At 40.8% G+C, this 17,851-nt stretch overlaps 2 protein-coding genes across 4 annotated transcripts in view; one reads left to right on the forward strand and one right to left on the reverse strand.

The window, feature by feature from the left end:
• Positions 1-17,851, reverse strand: part of HYKK (hydroxylysine kinase) — a 94,671-nt gene that overhangs the window by 42,310 nt on the left and 34,510 nt on the right. The window lies entirely within an intron of this gene.
• On the forward strand, positions 6,953-15,307 carry CHRNA3 (cholinergic receptor nicotinic alpha 3 subunit). 2 transcript variants are annotated; one of them, XM_032233408.1, is made up of 6 exons: positions 6,953-6,992; positions 10,087-10,217; positions 10,446-10,490; positions 12,114-12,223; positions 13,189-14,206; positions 15,179-15,307. In XM_032233408.1, exons 2-6 carry the CDS (start codon positions 10,176-10,178, stop codon positions 15,305-15,307), a joined length of 1,344 nt encoding a protein of 447 aa, XP_032089299.1. In that variant the 5' UTR covers positions 6,953-6,992; positions 10,087-10,175. The 2 variants fall into 2 exon arrangements, with proteins under 2 accessions (XP_032089299.1, XP_032089301.1); XM_032233410.1 differs by lacking the exon at positions 6,953-6,992 and having other exon boundaries at positions 10,080-10,217.

Consider the following 17,851-nt stretch of genomic DNA (forward strand, 5'->3'; position numbering starts at 1 on the left):
CACCTTGGTTTTCATTTAGTTTCATGGACAACTTTAAAAAGGGGGGAAAGCAAGGAGAAGGATTGTTTTCAGACAAGATGGTTTTTCCTTACGAAGTACCGGTATGATCCTGACCATCTGATCCAGACATCTAAAGGGGTGTGTGTGTCAACTTCCTAACCTCTATTCCTTCCAGAATTCCCCAAGGCAAAATCGTTCTCTTGCAGAATCAAGAACCGTTGGACATCATAGACCTGAAGTGACCACCTAAATATATATATATATATATATATATATATATATATATATATATATATATATATATATATATATATATATATATATATATATATATATATATATATATTCCTCTTTCACTGCTGCTCCCAATAAAAGTTTGCAGGCAAGCCAAGGGACGTTTTGGCAATCCCACTCCTTTCTCTGTTTTTGAAAGGAGTCCTTTTCTGAAGATGGTTTTAAGTTAAAATTGAGAGGCTAGGAAAAAAACCATGGGAAGCCATCTATTCGAGATTTCAGGTGGTTATAAGGCTGCATTCTTTAGACTTAAGACGATATGAAAAGGCCTTAGGAGGTATTTCCCTAAAAGAGATGATCGGCAGCCTGGGCTTTGTCGTCTGCAGATATCACACAGCTGAAGGTCGGGGAGATCGAACCCAAAGTAGCTCATCCTAGTGACAGTAAACCACAATTGAGGGTTATGGGAGTGTCCACACACTTTTATTCTATGCATGTTCAGAGTTATGACCGGAGAGTTTTGGCTAAAGCATTCATGCAGGAAAATGAAGCCCGGGGTGGGGGGGTGGTGGATGGGGTTGTAACATGACTTTGGAGGATGGATCTACTTCCAAAATATCTGAAACAACATTAACAGCTTTCGTTGGGGGGTCAGCTGTAGCCACGGAAGGAGGTAACATGTAATGGCATGGCATTAAATGCCCAAGGATTGTGTATTAAAAGAGTATTTTATTTAAGTACTTTGTGTGGGAGAGGTTTTGTTATGGTCCTGTTGCTTCCTGTCCTTCCATTACATTTATTATTTCCCTTTTCTGTTTTAAACACTGCTAAGTGCATCGTGCCGCGGATATATACTTCCTCCTTCCTCAAGGTTTAAGTAGTACCATATATTCAAGATTGGGGAGTGGTACGGTGTGTCTAGAGGTGAAGCTCTTGCCTCACAATCAGGAGGAGGTGGGTTCGATCCTAAGTAGAGGCAGATATATTTCTCTCTCTGGGCATGATGAGAATTTATCTGCTGAATAAAACTCCACATTGGCGACAGGAAGGGCATCCAGCCAGTAAACATTCAGCTCTATCCAGTTGTTACGACTCCACTCCGCAAGGGATTATAGGGTAATGAAACAACGAATATAGTATACATATATATATATATGCTGATCAATGAGGCTGTAGACTGGTAAATTTAAAAGCAACTAAAGGGTGCAATTTTAGTTGCTCCAGAATAAGGAAAGCCTGGAAATCTGCACTATCTCAACATACATTTCTAATATTTATTTTGTTGGCCGATATATCACCGCCACAAAGAAACACTTTCCAATACAGCATGTGCGCTCAGTGAGTACCCAGGAAATCCTTGACTTAAGACCACTTGTTTAGTGACCGTTTAACAAAAAAGTGACATGACTGATCCTCGTACTTACAACCAACACAGTGTCCCCTGAGTTCGCGTGATCAAAATATGCATGCTTGGAAAACAACATGTATGCTATGTCCCAAGGTCATGGGATCACCATTTGCAACCTTCCCAGCTGACTTCTGACTAGCAAAGCTTAGCTTAGTGACTGAAGTTCTGATCCACCACTATAGTTGTAAGTTGAGCACCATCTGCAAATCAGTCTCAATGTTCAGGCTTGGCTTGCATATTGTGCTAAAACCACGAGCATTTTTTTTACTCGTGATTTGACAAAACTGCTATCTCATTCATCGTCTAAACACCATGACTTTTAAACCACAATAGGTAAGTTCTAAGGCACAAGCAAGATATCTTATGGCTTAGCGTATCTGTTCTGACCGAGGCTTCCTGAGGCAGTAAAAATCATACGCTTAGTCCCCAAATCCCTCTTTTTATTTCAACGGCTGTGAATTATGTTCATTCACAGCCCGTAATGATTCACAAAGAGTTTGTGAAGAGTCCGACAGAAGTCTTCCACAGTCTTTCAGGGTAAGGCTGATAAGGAACCACCTTTATCTCCCTTGAAACGCTGCCAGAGACCTAATTGCCAATTAGCTTTGCAAGGCCACACGGAGCACAGAGTCAAAACGGAGCTTCAGAGTTTGAACCGACCAGAACGAACAAAATTGCTTCCTGCAAAGGTGCATGTCTGTTTGTTCCTCTTTTATGTCTTACGGGAGGGGCCAATCACCTCCAAGCCTTACTCTCAAGTCGTCCCTTTTGCCTTAACTGGTTTTGCCTTCTGGCAGGTCTGTGCGTGCGCGCACTGGGAACAGGCTCCCTCTGTTCCTCTGTCTCGCTGATGTCTGACTCTGGAGGCTCCGGAAGCAGCACATAACTCCCAGATGGCCCTGGCCCCCTCTCTGTTTCCGAGACGCAGAGCCCTCGTCCGTGCCTCCCCCAGACTCCAGAACTGGCCCATGTTCCTCCCCAACCTCCTCACTGTCTGACTCTGCTGCCAGCAGACCACAACAGAATCAACTCACAAACTTCACATTCCCTTTTAGCTCAGGGCCTGTCTAGCTGCTGTGCTCTGATTTGTAGGATCCAAAGCCATGGGATATGAGGTTCTCAAAAATTAAATGCATAAAAAGCACCGTGAGATCATGAACTTTCCTGCAGGTAAATCAATTATCAACATCTGCAAAGCAAGGAAAGGAAAATCAATAGCTACAATAATGGGAGACATGCTGCTTTTGAAAAATATGGGCGGCGGTGGAAGATTTTCCCTGCCAGGGTGAAACAGTGAGGCAAAAGTACTCATTTGCTTTAAAAAAATGATGAGGTTAGAAGTAAAGCAGCATTCAAAAATAAGTGTGTAAGATTAGCACTGTGTAAGTAGTATATATATGTTAATTGTCTTGCACTTTGGTTTCTCTGGCGGATGAAACGCCAGGAAGGTCATACTCTGTCCGATATACTTATTTGCAAATAATAAAATATATTTAAAAAGAAGAAGTAAAGCAGCATTCCGCAAATCTCAACTCTCATTCTCCAAAATCAACACAACTCTTTTCGGTCCATCCCCCAAAGCACAAAGGAGCATTAGCATTTTCCCCTATACCCACAACTATTAGTCCGTCAGCCTCCTCCTTAATTGCTGAATTTGTGTTTAATTGTCAGAAACACAAGAGAGATTGATCGGGCTTTTAAGAGTGGTAACTAAGAAAGCTGGAGAGTCACTTTTTTTTAAAAGGCCAAAGATCATGCTACAATTTTGCCGAGCTAGAAGGACCCACGCTTCAAAATAAAATAAAATAAAATAAATGGAACAAGGAACGACAAAGGGCACACACCAATTTCTTTCACTGACATGTAAAGGTAAATGAAGTCCTTTTTTTCTTTTTCTATGTGTTTGATCAATTCATTGAACAGGACAATAAATAGGGCACACCTATTACTGTGGTCAAAATCACAAAACTGTGTTTCATTGATTTTGGTGATGTGTGGGTGGGTGGAGGGGAAATTCACTGAAGAAAGCAATTCTGTTTACAAGAGTATCCGGTAAAGGAAAACCAGGACTCCAAAGAACACGGTGGCTGGATACCATTCAAAGCTGACATCAGCCGGAGACAGAAAGATGTAGAGAGAACTCGCCTATAGACTCGCCTATTCCCAAACATTCTGGGGTGGGTGGGGGATGGGGGGGAATTGCAATTAAGAGAATAACAGAGTTGGAAGGGACCTTGGAGGTCTTCTAGTCCAACCCCCTGCTCAGGCAAAGAAGCCTGTACCATTTCAGACAAACAGAATAGAATAGAATATAGAATAGAATATGGAATAGAATAGAATATAGAATAGAATAGAATAGAATAGAATAGAATAAGAAGTAGAGAAGAATAGAATAGAATAGAGCAGAGCAGAACGCAGAATGGAATAGAATGCAGAATAGAATAGAATAGAATATAGAATGGAATGGAATAGGAAGAATATAGAATAGAATAGAATAGAATATGGAATAGAATAGAATATAGAATAGAATAAGAAGTAGAGAAGAATAGAATAGAATAAAGCAGAGCAGAACGCAGAATGGAATAGAATGCAGAATAGAATAGAATATAGAATAGAATGGAATAGGTGGAATGTAGAATAGAATAGAATAGAGAATGGAATGGAATGGAATAGGAAGAATATAGAATAGAATAGAATAGAATAGAATAGAATAGAATATGGGATAGAATAGAATATAGAATAGAATAAGAAGTAGAGAAGAATAGAATAGAATAGAGCAGAGCAGAATGCAGAATGGAATAGAATGCAGAATAGAATAGAATAGAATATAGAATAGAATGGAATAGGTGGAATGTAGAATAGAATAGAATAGAATAGAGAATGGAATGGAATGGAATAGGAAGAATATAGAATAGAATAGAATAGAATAGAATAGAATAGAATAGAATATGGGATAGAATAGAATATAGAATAGAATAAGAAGTAGAGAAGAATAGAATAGAATAGAATAGAGCAGAATGCAGAATGGAATAGAATGCAGAATAGAATAGAATAGAATATAGAATGGAATGGAATAGGTGGAATGTAGAATAGAATAGAATAGAATTCTTTATTGGCCAAGTGTGATTGGACACACAAGGAATTCGTCTTTGGTGCGCAAGCTCTCAGTGTACACAATGGTTGTCCAATCTCACCAAGAGAAAATTGGGGATCGGCTTCTCTGTTTTCCCCGCACACCGCCCCCACACAACTCCCCCCAGCCATGAATCATTTCCACAAAGAAACTTATGGGAACTGCTCCCATGGGGGCTGTTTGTCTCCTGGGCTTGACAAGCAGGCCCAAGCTCCAAATCCCAGCCATAACTCATCCTCATCATCAAGGGTCCAAGCTAATTCATTAACAGGCTTTGCCAGCCACCTCTGCTCCAAAAAAAATCTTATTTGAAGGCAAGCCAGCTGGGCAACCACAATGCCGTTATGCTGTTTTCATTTCATCAGACCTATTTTGGGGGGAGGGGAGGGAGGTGCTGGAGAGGAGAAGAGAGAGAGAGAGAGAGAACTTTGGAATGGAGATTCTGAGTATAGGCTTTAATCCTGCCCTGCATGGCTGTCGAAGCAACCCAGCTTCAACCGTACAGGTATAAGCCTCTCCTTCTCTGCCCATGCAGCCATGTGGATAACCAGTGCCCGTCCCTCGCTGGGGGCTGTGAGCAAAGGGGCAGGGCTGTCGTTACAGAGAAAGAGAGAAGAAGGAGCGGGCAAACCCTGGTTTCCCCAGTGCTGATGCTTGTCTAATGAGTGCCTGATGCTTTCTAATGAGTGCCTCCCTCCGAGTTCAGCCTTCCTTCCTTCCCTTTTTAAAATCCCCGGCGGGTAAAAATGCCACCCACTGACTCTGTTTCCAGAAGGGTTTGTGGCTGAGTGGCAAATCCAGAACGCCATGGCGAGGCGGGCTGGCATGCTGATGGCACTGCTTTTCTTCTTCTTGAAAGGTGAGTGAGATTTCTAGCTTTGTCTTCTTTGTGCGGTTTGGGTTGAGGGCGAACAGGAGATGGAAATAAAAACCTTCACAAGGGCTTAGAGATACCTTTTAAATAATCGCTGTTGTAATATGCAGTGTTTCTCCCTTCCCTTTTGTCTTGAAAAAGCAGAGTTTACAGTTCTTGCAAATGTTTAGGGACTGCCTTTGTGCATTGGAATGGTTATAGCATGGAGAGAGCCGTTTCGGCTAAGCCTTAAATTTCAGCAACAATATGTTGGTTAGGAAATCCAATCGGATAAAGTAATTGCAGGGAATGGTGCGTGTTCAAATAAACTCAACAGGTAAACTGGCTGGGTAAAGAAATTCTCCCTTTTTTTTATAACATTGTAATCTGGTAATTTGCCTTTTAAAAAAAAAAAAAATCATATCTGGATTTCTCTACTCACTGGATGGAGCCGGGAGAGCGTTTCTACCTGGCCACTAAAAGCTGAGCTCCATCCAGTGGGTAAAGAAATAGAGATATGATAAAACAAGGCAAATATGAAGAAGCGTTTTGTGTCAAAGGCAATTCTTCATATTCACAAGAGTCCCTGGAAGCTATTAGTAATCTTTAAATTGAAATTCTATGCATCCAAGAAAATAAACTACTTTGCCTCTTAAGTGGGTTGTCTTTGGAGAATTTACACACACACACACACACACATTTTAATACCTTTTCAACCAAGAGAACCTTGCAACTTTCTTTTTTCCAAGTAAGATAAAAAATGTAAACGTTCATGGAATTCAAATGCCTGAAAGAGGACGGCTGAGTTATCAGTAACATATAACATTAAGGATAAGTTAAATACATTATTTTTAAAGCATTTAAATAATGGTTATTTCTTTTTTTTTTCCCCCTTTCATCCTAGCCACTGTTAGGTATTCAACTTTATCCAAATAAATATAAATGGCTGTTTTTTATATTTCTAGTTTAAGTATTAGCTGTTGAGAAAGACCTGCTTCCATTTTTCCCAACACTGCTTTTCAAATTAAAAAAAATTGAGCTCTTTAAAAGTTTCTGAAAATTCCATTCACCTGAAACAATTCTTTCCTAATCTGGCTTGGTTAAGAAAACTCAACATTGCTACACACAGAAGGCCTGGGAATATCTAATAAAATTGACTTTTGCTGCTTAAATTATTGTGGACCAGAGAGAATGTGCTATTAGAAGCCCAAATAAGCATAGTCGAATGTAGACTCAAAAGAAATCAAATATATTATGGTCATAGACCAGTATAAGAAGGGTGGAATAAAAATAGTAATTTTAAAGGCTAAAACAATATTTAGGAATGATATTGATCCTAAGATTAATACTTAACATATGAAGAACAGTTGCAGGAACTGGGTATGTCTACTTTAATGAAAAGAAGGAGATGGGGAGACAGGATAGCAGTGTCCTGATATCTCAGGGGCTGCCCCAAAGAAGAGGGAGCCAAGCTATTCTCCAAAGCACCTGAGGGCAGTACAAAAAGCAACGGGTGGAAACTAATGAAGGAGAGAAGCAACTTAGAACTGAGGATAAATTTCCTGACAGTTAGAACAATTAATCAGCGGAACAACTTGCCTCCAGAAGTTGTGAATGCTCCAACACCGGAAGTTTTCAAGAAGAAATTGGATACCCATTTGCCTGAAGTGGTGTAGGGTTTCCTGCCTAAGCAGGGGGTTGGACTGGACTGGATTGGATTTATTACATTTATATGCCGCCCTTTTCCCCGAAGGGGACTCAGGGCGGCTCACAATTCAAGTCAGGGAAGGGGGTACAGACAGGGGATAAAAAAGACGAACATAATAATACACAATTTAAAAGCACACAACAGCCATACCATTCGAGGAGGGGGGCAAAAGCTCTTTAGCCCCAGGCCTGTCGGAACAGCCAGGTTTTAAGGACTTTGCGGAAGGCTGGAAGACCTCCAATGTCCCTTGCAATTCTGTTATTTTATATTCTAATTCTGTTATTTTATATTTGAACCTTGAGATTTGAGAATCCTCTTTCTCTGGCCAAACTGGGTTGAAAATATTTCTAGGTGCCTGATGAAAGGACTTTTAAGTTTGTTTCGACTCTTGGAAACAACCAAATGCTTCTAAGACTGTGTAGCACCCTGTTGATTTGATGAAAAAATGGCAAAACCTCAACAAACGCCAAGTTTCAGAAATGTCAGCAGCCAAAACTTCAGTCGTAACGTATAAGTCTTAAATCATAAGTTACAAGCCTTCAGTATAATTATAATTAGTTTCTCCTTGAAACTAACCAAGGAGAGAAGCAACCTGAAATTAAGGAGAAATTTCTTAACCGTGAGAACAATTAACCAGTGGAACAGCCTGCCTCCAGCAGCTGTGGGTCACTGGAAGTTTTTAAAGAAAAGACTGGACAGTCACTTGTCTGGAATGGAAGAGGGTGATTGAGCAGGGGGTTGGGCTAGAAGACCTCCAAGGTCCCTTCCAGCTCAATTCTGAATCTGAATAACGTATTTGCTCATGCAAACGTCCTCAGAGAGGAACAGGGGAAGTTGCTTGAGATGAAAACACATTCCCCACCAGTCCACTAATTCAAATTCTTCAGGATGTCAGACTTGTCCGGGGCCAGTTTTCTCTAGAATCTTTTGAAGCAAGGAGGAGCTGAAGTCCTCTATAAGAACTTTTCAGTTCCTACTTCCTAAAAACAACTTCCCCCTTTCAGAACAGCATTTTATCCAACATACACGGCTTGGCGTATGTCAGCAAACAATGCCTCCTCTTTCCATCTTGACAGTGGTACTAAGAGGAACATTTCCTGCTTCTTCGTTTTTTCCTTCTTTCTACCCTAGATTTCTCCCCCCCTCCCCTCAATTTCTTCCAGTTATAACCTTCCCAAACTCAGCTTGCAAGAGTATTTTGATTCAGACTTGGGTGTGGTATAAGGACAACTACTAAATATTTCAATATGTATTAATGCACGTTTTAGCAGCTCTCTCTCTATATATATATCGTTTCTTTCTCTCTCTCATCGTTATCATCTCTCTATATCTATCTGTATTATCTTTATCCATTTATTATCTTGATCTATATCATCTATCTCTATCTATCTATCTATCTATCTATCTATCTATCTATCTATCTATCTATCTATCTATCTATCATCTATCTGCAATTCTGATGAAGTCTGAATCCTTTCGTGGATTATTATCTGCTAGAGAAAATGTACATAAAGGCACAGATGTTTAACCTATCAGCAGCAAACGACCGGTTCATCTCTGGTTATGTTCCACATATGATAAAGCTAGCGAGGGCCTTCTATTGATAAAAGAATGCATAATGCAAAATGTGTTATTGTAATGAATTTTTTTTTTGAAACAAAGCAAGCACTATTCACGCAAGGGGAAAAAAATATAATACTAGATATAAATGAATCAAATATAGATTTGTGCCATTTAAAATGCAGGCCATTTACCTAACACAAAACAAATCCCTTTTGCCAAATTAGCCTGTTTTTTTGTTCAGGATTTGTTTGTTTGTTTAATTAGATTGCTTCCCCAGCCCCCCGAAGGTTTTATTTTACCAGGGAGAGCAAAAAGAAAAACACGCAAGCAAAAGCAACACTTCTCGGCCCACGACAGCAGGTCCACATCAATTCCATCTCTCAAACACACATTGCAAATGGTGCTTTCCGTGCCTGCCACATCAACATTAAGGAAATTAAATTGGAGCGCTCCCTCCTTCTGCGTAATTGGAGGAAGCCAGCTGCTCTCAGTCTATGTACAATAGCCAAAAATCAAGAGAGGATCAAGTGCACTTTTTCAGGCACACACACACACAATTTATTAAAAGGCAGCAGTTTTGGGAGGAACCACTCCTCACTTCAGCCATTCCATGCATCTGATGAAGAGAGCGGTAGGTCGCTGAAGTTGATCTCATTGGATAAAATCTATTAGTCTGAAAAGATGCCATTGGATTTGTTTGTTTCTTTGTTTGTCAAACATGTGCAAAATGACAGGTACGATCTAAGCACAGTTCACAAAATTGTCTGCTACAAAGTCCTTACCTGTCAACGACTTCTTTGGCTTCAACCTTAATAACACTCGGGCAAACAATCGATACAAACTCAAGGTATTTGAGTTTCAAACTCGATTGCAGAAAATATGACTTCAGCAACAGACTCCATTGTTACATCCTCAAACCCCCACAGCTTCAACCTTTAACTGTTTACCGCATACCTCACCTCTTTCCTAAGAGGTCAATAAAAGGGGCTGTGCCTACCATCCCTGACCTACCGTCCCCATCTATTTGTACTCATATCTTTTGTTCATATCCATGTTTATACCCGTACATATTTGGCAAACTAATAAATGCAGATACAAATAGAATTGCTTCTTAGATCGCCCAAAAGAGCAGAAATCTCAGATCCGTACAAGGGAAAATTGTGGTGTGTTTTTTCCAGGTATGTTTTGTTCTGATGACGAACATCGGCTTTATAAGGAATTGTTTGCCAATTATAACAAAATCATCAGGCCTGTTGAAAATGTGTCCGATCCTGTTATGGTTTGGTTTGAAGTGTCTTTATCTCAGCTGGTCAAAGTGGTGAGTAACTGGAGACCCTTTTCTTTTATTTATCTCAAAACTTTAATCTGGTTAAGCATCCTGAGTATTTTTTTCCCCATTTCCCCCCGCAGTTTAATCAATAAGTGCAATTTCCGAGAGTGTCTCATTCAAGTACTAATGGTTGGCTGTTTTAGATCAGATGCTCAGCCGAGCTTTATATAATTCAGGTTTTTAAATACAGAACATGGTTTTTTTCCCCCCACTCAGGATGAAGTGAACCAGATTATGGAGACTAATTTATGGCTGAAGCATGTAAGTAATAAATAAGAAAATAAGATTTTGTATAAAAAGAATATGAGAGAGAAGAAAAATGAAATGTGGTTTTAGAAAGACATTTCAACTTTTCAGGAGTTAGGATTCTTAACATTTTTTTTTTGCAACGCACAATCACTTATTCAGACACGCATATCCAAATAGTCTTTAAAGTAAAAGAGTTATTCCAGATATTGATGGTTTGGGAATGAAGAATTCACAGATTTTAGAAAATGCACTTTTAATACACTGCTGACATCTAATGGTCAATATTTTTTTTGCATGTAACAAATACCAGGTAGTCCTCCACTTAGTATTAGGACTACAATAGCGGGCAGGAAATTTGTCATTAAGCAGTCACAATAAGTCATTAAGTGAAGCATGTCACACCCGATTTTATGACCTGGCTCGTTGGGGAATTCTGGGCATTGAAATCCGTAGGTCTTAAATTTGCCAACTTTACATACCCCTGGAAACTTTTAAGACTTGTGGACTTCAATTCCCAGAATTCCCCCAGCTGGCTGTAGAATTCTGGGTTTTGAAGTCCACAAGTCTTAAAAGTTGCCAAGTTTGGACATTCCTGCTCTAAAATGAGGGTCTCCTTTGTCTTTGGTTAAGACAAGAGGTTGCCTGCATTACGCTTTTGGAGAGAAAAATCACAACACGCTCACCTTTGCTTGGAAGGTTGAGTCAGTTTGCAGCAGGCGGTAGAAAAGGAAAGTTGCAGATGAGTTGCTTGGGGTTCAAGAGACAGCCCCTCTCTCTATCAAACATTCAGGGAAGGCAGAAAGACTACAAGGTAGAGAGAGAGAAAGAGAGAGGTGTTCACAATTAGATGCACTTTTTTAAAAAAGGCCTGCCTAGTCCCTATTTTAGGTGTACTAACTAATTCTCTTCCTAAACTGCTAAACTCTTAATGAATTGTTGCAAGCTTATTTGTACTGTTTTTTTCCCCCTCTTCTTCTTCTTTTCTTTTTGGAAGCAGATGAACGCTGCTTTCTGAAGTGGTATCCAGGGCAGGGGGTGGATATAATTTGCAAGGAGAAATCCCAGTGTGGTTGGCCCAGTTTCTCTCTGCAGCAACTTGCAGAAATGCTACGGCCTGTAAAAAGCAAAAAAAAAAAAAACAAGCTCTCTATCTGCCTTTAGCCTGGGGATTTTTTTTTTCCAAAAGTCTACTGCCTGGCTTTTTGCCAGCTCAGCTTTTATAGTCTTAAACTGGGGCTGGGGGATCCTGAGAGTTGAAGTCCACACGTCTTAAAATGTGTCTAGCTAGCAAGAGTGTTTCCTCAAGCCCGAGCTTGAAGACCTGTGGACTTCAACTCCCAGAATTCCCCCAGCCAGCCGTGTCTTTGGTTATCAAGTACCTGAATTATAATCATGCAAGGGTTGGGGTTAGTGAACCATTGTTTAACTTTGAGGATGGGTTGTAAGGCACTTTTTCCAGGTCAGTTGTGACTTCAAACCATTGTTAAAGGAATGGTCGTAAGGCAAGGAGTATTTATAGGATGCTTGCTTGTTCTTAAGGTGCTGTAAAGCTCTTCTCTCTTAAGGATTAGTGTTTTGGATGAAATGGGTGCACCTGGAAAAAAAAATCTCAAGTTTTTTTTTTCCTTTGGCCAGATTTGGAATGATTACAAACTCAAGTGGGATCCAGAGAAGTACGGTGGCGTCCAGTATGTCCGAGTGCCATCAAATAAGATCTGGAAACCTGACATCATGTTATATAACAAGTAAGATTACGGAATTAGACCTCTTCTTAAATTTTCTTCCCTGTAATGTACCTAAGCGCTAATGTTACTATCCCAGAGAGAGATGATTGCAAAAATTTCCAAGCAAAATACACCACAGTACTTGGGTAAATCTCACTATTAGTCTTCGTGGATCTTTCCTGATATACCTGATATTTCATGAGTGTTTTCTCTCTCTCATTCTGTGTTTGTGTGTGTGAGAGAGAGGGGCGGGAGAAAGGGGGGAGAGAAAGAAAAAAGAAAGAGGGAGGAGAGGAAAAAAGAAACAGAGGAAAAAAGGAAAGAAAGAAAGAGAGAGAGAGAGAAAGGGGGGGAGAGAAAGAAAAAAGAAAGAGGGAGGAGAGGAGAGGAAAAAAGAGGACAGAGAGGAAAAAAGGAAAGAGAGAGAGAGAGAAAGGGGGGAGAGAAAGAAAAAAGAAAGAGGGAGGAGAGGAAAAAAGAAACAGAGGAAAAAAGGAAAGAAAGAGAGAGAGAGAGAGAGAAAGGGGGGAGATAAAGGGGGGAGAGAAAGAAAAAAGAAAGAGGGAGGAGAGGAGAGGAAGAAAGACAGAGAGGAAAAAAGGAAAGAAAGAAAGAGAGAGAGAGTGGGGGGAGGAGGAGGGGAGGCATGGCTTAATTGCATGAGTAGCATATTCCCAATCACCAGATAGGCAATGATAGGCATGACTCCTGCAGTCAACCAACGTTTGAGAGCCCCCTTCTGTGCTGCCCAGCATTGACCCAAAGGTGCTGTCAGAACTGAAGAAGCTCCTTGGATGAAAACCTCTTCAAGGAAAAACAGAGCCCAGTTGAACTTTTGGGACAATCATGATCTGGGTGACTGAGAATCTCCTCCTTCCCCCATCTATGTTCTGCCAAGATAGTTTGCTCAGTCAACTTTGATAACTTGATCCCAACTGCCAGAACCTATTCGATGCTCAACCCGTTATCTCAATTGTGTTTGACAGTGCGATCGGAGACTTCCAGGTGGACGACAAAACGAAAGCCTTGCTCAATTACACGGGGAACGTCACGTGGATGCCTCCGGCCATCTTTAAGAGCTCCTGCAAAATAGACGTGACCTACTTCCCCTTCGACTACCAGAACTGCACCATGAAATTTGGCTCTTGGACCTACGACAAAGCGCAGATCGACTTGGTGCTCGTCGGTTCCGCCATGAACCTGAAGGACTACTGGGAAAGCGGGGAGTGGGCCATTATCAAAGCCCCCGGCTACAAGCACGACATGAAGTACAACTGCTGCGAAGCCATCTACCCGGATATCACCTATTCCTTGTACATGAGACGCTTGCCCTTGTTTTACACCATCAACCTGATCATCCCGTGCCTCCTGATTTCCTTCTTGACGGTGTTGGTGTTCTACCTTCCGTCGGACTGTGGCGAGAAAGTTACTCTGTGCATATCGGTCCTCTTATCCCTGACGGTTTTCCTCCTGGTCATAACGGAGACCATCCCCTCCACGTCGCTGGTCATCCCGTTGATTGGAGAGTACCTCCTCTTCACCATGTTGTTTGTCACTCTGTCCATCATTATCACCGTCTTCGTACTTAATGTCCACTACAGAACTCCCAGGACGCACACCATGCCGGAGTGGGTGAAGGTGGTTTTCCTCCGATTTCTGCCCCGTGTCATGTTCATGACGCGGCCCCCCAGCAACGAAGACGAGGGCAGACCCGAGAAAGGGAAGGCTTCTTCCCATGTAGAGCTGGCGCCTTTGAACCTCATCCAGGTACCCGACAGCAGGTACTGTCAAGACTGCTTCTTGTGCCAAGGGTTTACACACATGTGCTGCCTGCACGCGCATAGAACACACTCAAAGGCCACAGGCAACCTGACGCAGAGCTCCAGTTCTGAGTCTATGGATGCATTGTTTCCATCTCCGCTTATATCGCCAGAAATGAGAGACGTGATGGACAGCATCAAATACATCGCTGAAAACATGAAACTACAGAATAGAGCCAAGGAGGTATGGATGTCTTTTAATTTCCACTTCACACAACGTACTTGATGAGGCCTCTTGCTAGTAAGGCGATACTGTCCATCAGGGGTGACCAACTGTGGCCACTTTTAAGACTTGTGGATTTCAACTCCCAGAATTCCTCAAGTCAAGCTTGGCTGAAGAATTCTGGGAGTTGAAGTCCACAAGTTGGGTAACTTTGGCGTCAACTAATAGCTCTGCAACGTCCACATTTTGGTCACTTCCTGACCACACGCAAGTAACATCTGCTCAGATCAACCAAGGTCTTGTGTGGTCTCAGGCCATGTCTACTTTCTGCCAGGTGCCTGTGGAAGCATCCAAGAACGGAGGAACTCCTTAGATCTTCTGCAGGCAATAAAGAGGTGCAATTTGTGACTTGCAAGATGAAAAGGTCACAGTGCTTAAGACGTAGAAACCAATATAAAAAAATACACACTTTTTTTTAAGAACGATAGGAAACAGATTTTTTTTTTCCCCAAGGGGAAATAGGGAAGTCACCTATTCACCAAACCTTGTGAACAAGAGATCAAGTTAGTTTCCGGTCACCTGAATATTTATTTGGAAGCAGAGAGGAGTATTTTTTGCAAATTATCTTCCATGGCAACAGGTTCATCAGTAATTTTAATGCCTTCCCATTTCCACGGAATAGTTTACGTTCCCATATTTAACAAGCGCATCCTCAGGCTTAAAAAGATAACCAAAATTAGGCAAGGAAGAAAGTCAGGAGCCAAAGACTTATTTTTCATTTAAGTCCCCCTCTTAGTTTCAAGTATAGATTTGAGACAGAAGACCTGAGGGTCTGCCTTTTGAAGATGTTCAACCACAGGCCTAGTTTTGAAACTATTTATTGTACTCTCTGCAAAGACAACTGTAACAATCAATGGCTTTGAAATATGCATAGCAGGCGCACAAAATAGATTATTAGAAAATTGATGTAATTTTCCTGCTTATTTCTTCCAGACTCAAGATGACTGGAAATATGTTGCCATGGTAATTGATCGGATTTTCCTGTGGGTATTTATTCTCGTGTGTATTTTGGGGACAGCGGGATTGTTCCTGCAACCGCTGCTGATCAGAGATGAAGTTTAAACAAGGTGACACAGCAAAAAATGACTTTTTTTTTCTTCTCCTTCTGGGGTGTCTAAACACATTACACTGATGTTGAACTACTTATTTCTGCTTCTTTGAGTACCAAAATAAAGATACCGAAGGACATATAGAAAACAACTGATGTTGTATTATTCTGAGGTATTGTATAAGACCAAAGGATTTTTATGTTTAGGTTTTTCCATTTTTTGAGAGAGAGAATTTTTATGGTTGTCAGATTAAGCCTTAAAATAGCATTAATTTATTCTGCAGAAGTTTGTAAAATGAGAGTCAAGATCGTCTCATTAATACAGAAATGCAGACCCCTGCAATTTTAATAAGCCAAATATTAAAATCAGATAACAATTATGTTACAAGGATTGGGGATTACAGCAGCAGCAGCACTATATAAGGGAGGAAACCGAGCAGATCCAAGCTCTACTACAGACCTATCAGTTTCTTGATGGCCTAAGCTGGAAATATTTAGCATGACTGGAAACTGAGCAGTGGTGGATTGCAGGCGGTACACCCCGGTACGGGCGTATGGGAGCCTGCCTGGAGCACCAGGTACCGTTCCGGTATGGTGCGTACAGCTCCTGCACTCAGCTGAGCAGCTGGAGCAATGCAGAGGCATCGCTGGACGTTAAGACGCATGAGAGCACTGCATTCATTCATGTGGAGGATGCTGGCGCCCGTTGCAACTGTACCGGTTGCAGCAGGATCCGGAACCCGCCACTGAAACTGAGGTATAACTGGACTCGTACAAGCTGAACTCCAAGGATGCTCACCACAGATATACAAAATAATTAGCACAAATTAAAATTTCCTCTTCATGTGGCCGTTTTTCAGACTTGCAAACCAAACTGCCACAGCTACACCAAGAGGACAAAAGGAACGCATGCAGATTCTAAGAAGCTGTATTCGAAAAGGCCATTTCTTAAAAATTAGGGGTCAGCTGGAATCCACCAGATTCCCGGCTCAGCCAGAAATTCAAGAGAAATTTTTTTTTTAAATGGAGATAAAGCAGAGGAAAGGCTCCCTTTGTGTGAGAGGGAAACAGAAGAAACCAGAGGAAGCGTATGTACATCCATAGGCTCCTTGGTGCTTTCTGACCTTGATTGTTTTCTTGCAGGCGTTTCATTACCAAACTTGGTAACATCATCCATGCTAAGAGGGAGTGGAGTTTGCTCTCATTTTAGTTGGGTAGTTAACTAAGAAAAAAAGTAAACAGCAGCCTAATTAAGGAACCAACCCACCAAGCCACTAGTATATAAAATATATTGGATTACTATCTTAGCCCTGACCCCACATTTCAACCCTGAACTACGAATATTCTCTTTTATCAATATATATATATATCCATTTTAAATTACCGAGTCAAACTGAGGGATTTGGCCAAGGGCTTCAAAGAAATCTTTGAGAAGTAGATTAGAAGGAAAAGGGAACATTTATAAAGATTTGGAGAATTGTTTATTAACATGGGACATTGCAGCAGACAAATGAAATTAAGATGATAGTGAGCATTGGTTTTCAGCTTCTGGTCTCAAGGAAGCTAAATCAAAGGAAAAGAACAGGAATGATTTTTCCACGAAAGGCAACAAATCTCGGCTACTTATATGAAAAAGGCTGAGAGGAAGACATGAAACCCCCTAAGCAATGCAGATAAATATTAAGGAATCTTTAATTAACCCACTTTCCAAATGATGGTTTCCTAATGAAATACATTATATAATTTAAAAAGTCCCCTGGGATTTACAAACTTAACAAACAGCAAGTATCAAACGCAAAGTTTAATTTATTATCTATAATTATCATCTTTAAAGTGCATTTAGTACACTTCTAAAATCTAAAAATAAATCTGTTTTTTAAAAAAATATTTTAAAAATTCCCAGCTATACACAAAATACAACTATAATGATGAATATCCCAGCTCATATCACCGCAAACATTCATTTCGGAACTGTTGTGTAATTGACACATAGCATATTGTTCATTCCATGATTTGATTGTTCATTTCGAAGAAAGGAATAATGAATGGCTTCTGTAAGGCTACGAAGAAAACTGCATGAGAGTCGAGCCGCATGGGAGGGTGTCTTTATTTTCTTACATTCACAGAAATTCATAGCAGACTTCAGCTACTTTGGTTAGAATTAGAATAGAGCTAGGAGGGACCTTGGAGGTCTTCTAGTCCAGCCCCCTCTGCTCAAGCAGGAGATCCTATACCATTTCAGACAAGAGATTGTCCAATCTCTTCTTAAAAACCTCCAAAGATGGATAGCACCCACAATTTCTGGTGGCAAGCTGTTCCACTCGTTAATTGTCCTCACTGTTATTGTGTTATCGCAACACACAAAAAAATTTGGGATTATTTAGAAGGGAAATTGCATTAGGAAGTCGAAAACACTCCATGGTGTACTTGCATATTTCACAACTTTCTGTGCCGCCTTACACTTTTCACCCTTCCCATTCCATCCAGTTCCTTGGAAAACTGAGCTTAATTCTGTGTGACAGTTTGGGAATCAAATGCTAAGTGTAAGAGACGGAGAG

The sequence above is a fragment of the Thamnophis elegans genome, chromosome 16, assembly GCF_009769535.1.
Source record: "Thamnophis elegans isolate rThaEle1 chromosome 16, rThaEle1.pri, whole genome shotgun sequence".
Lineage (NCBI taxonomy): Eukaryota > Metazoa > Chordata > Lepidosauria > Squamata > Colubridae > Thamnophis > Thamnophis elegans.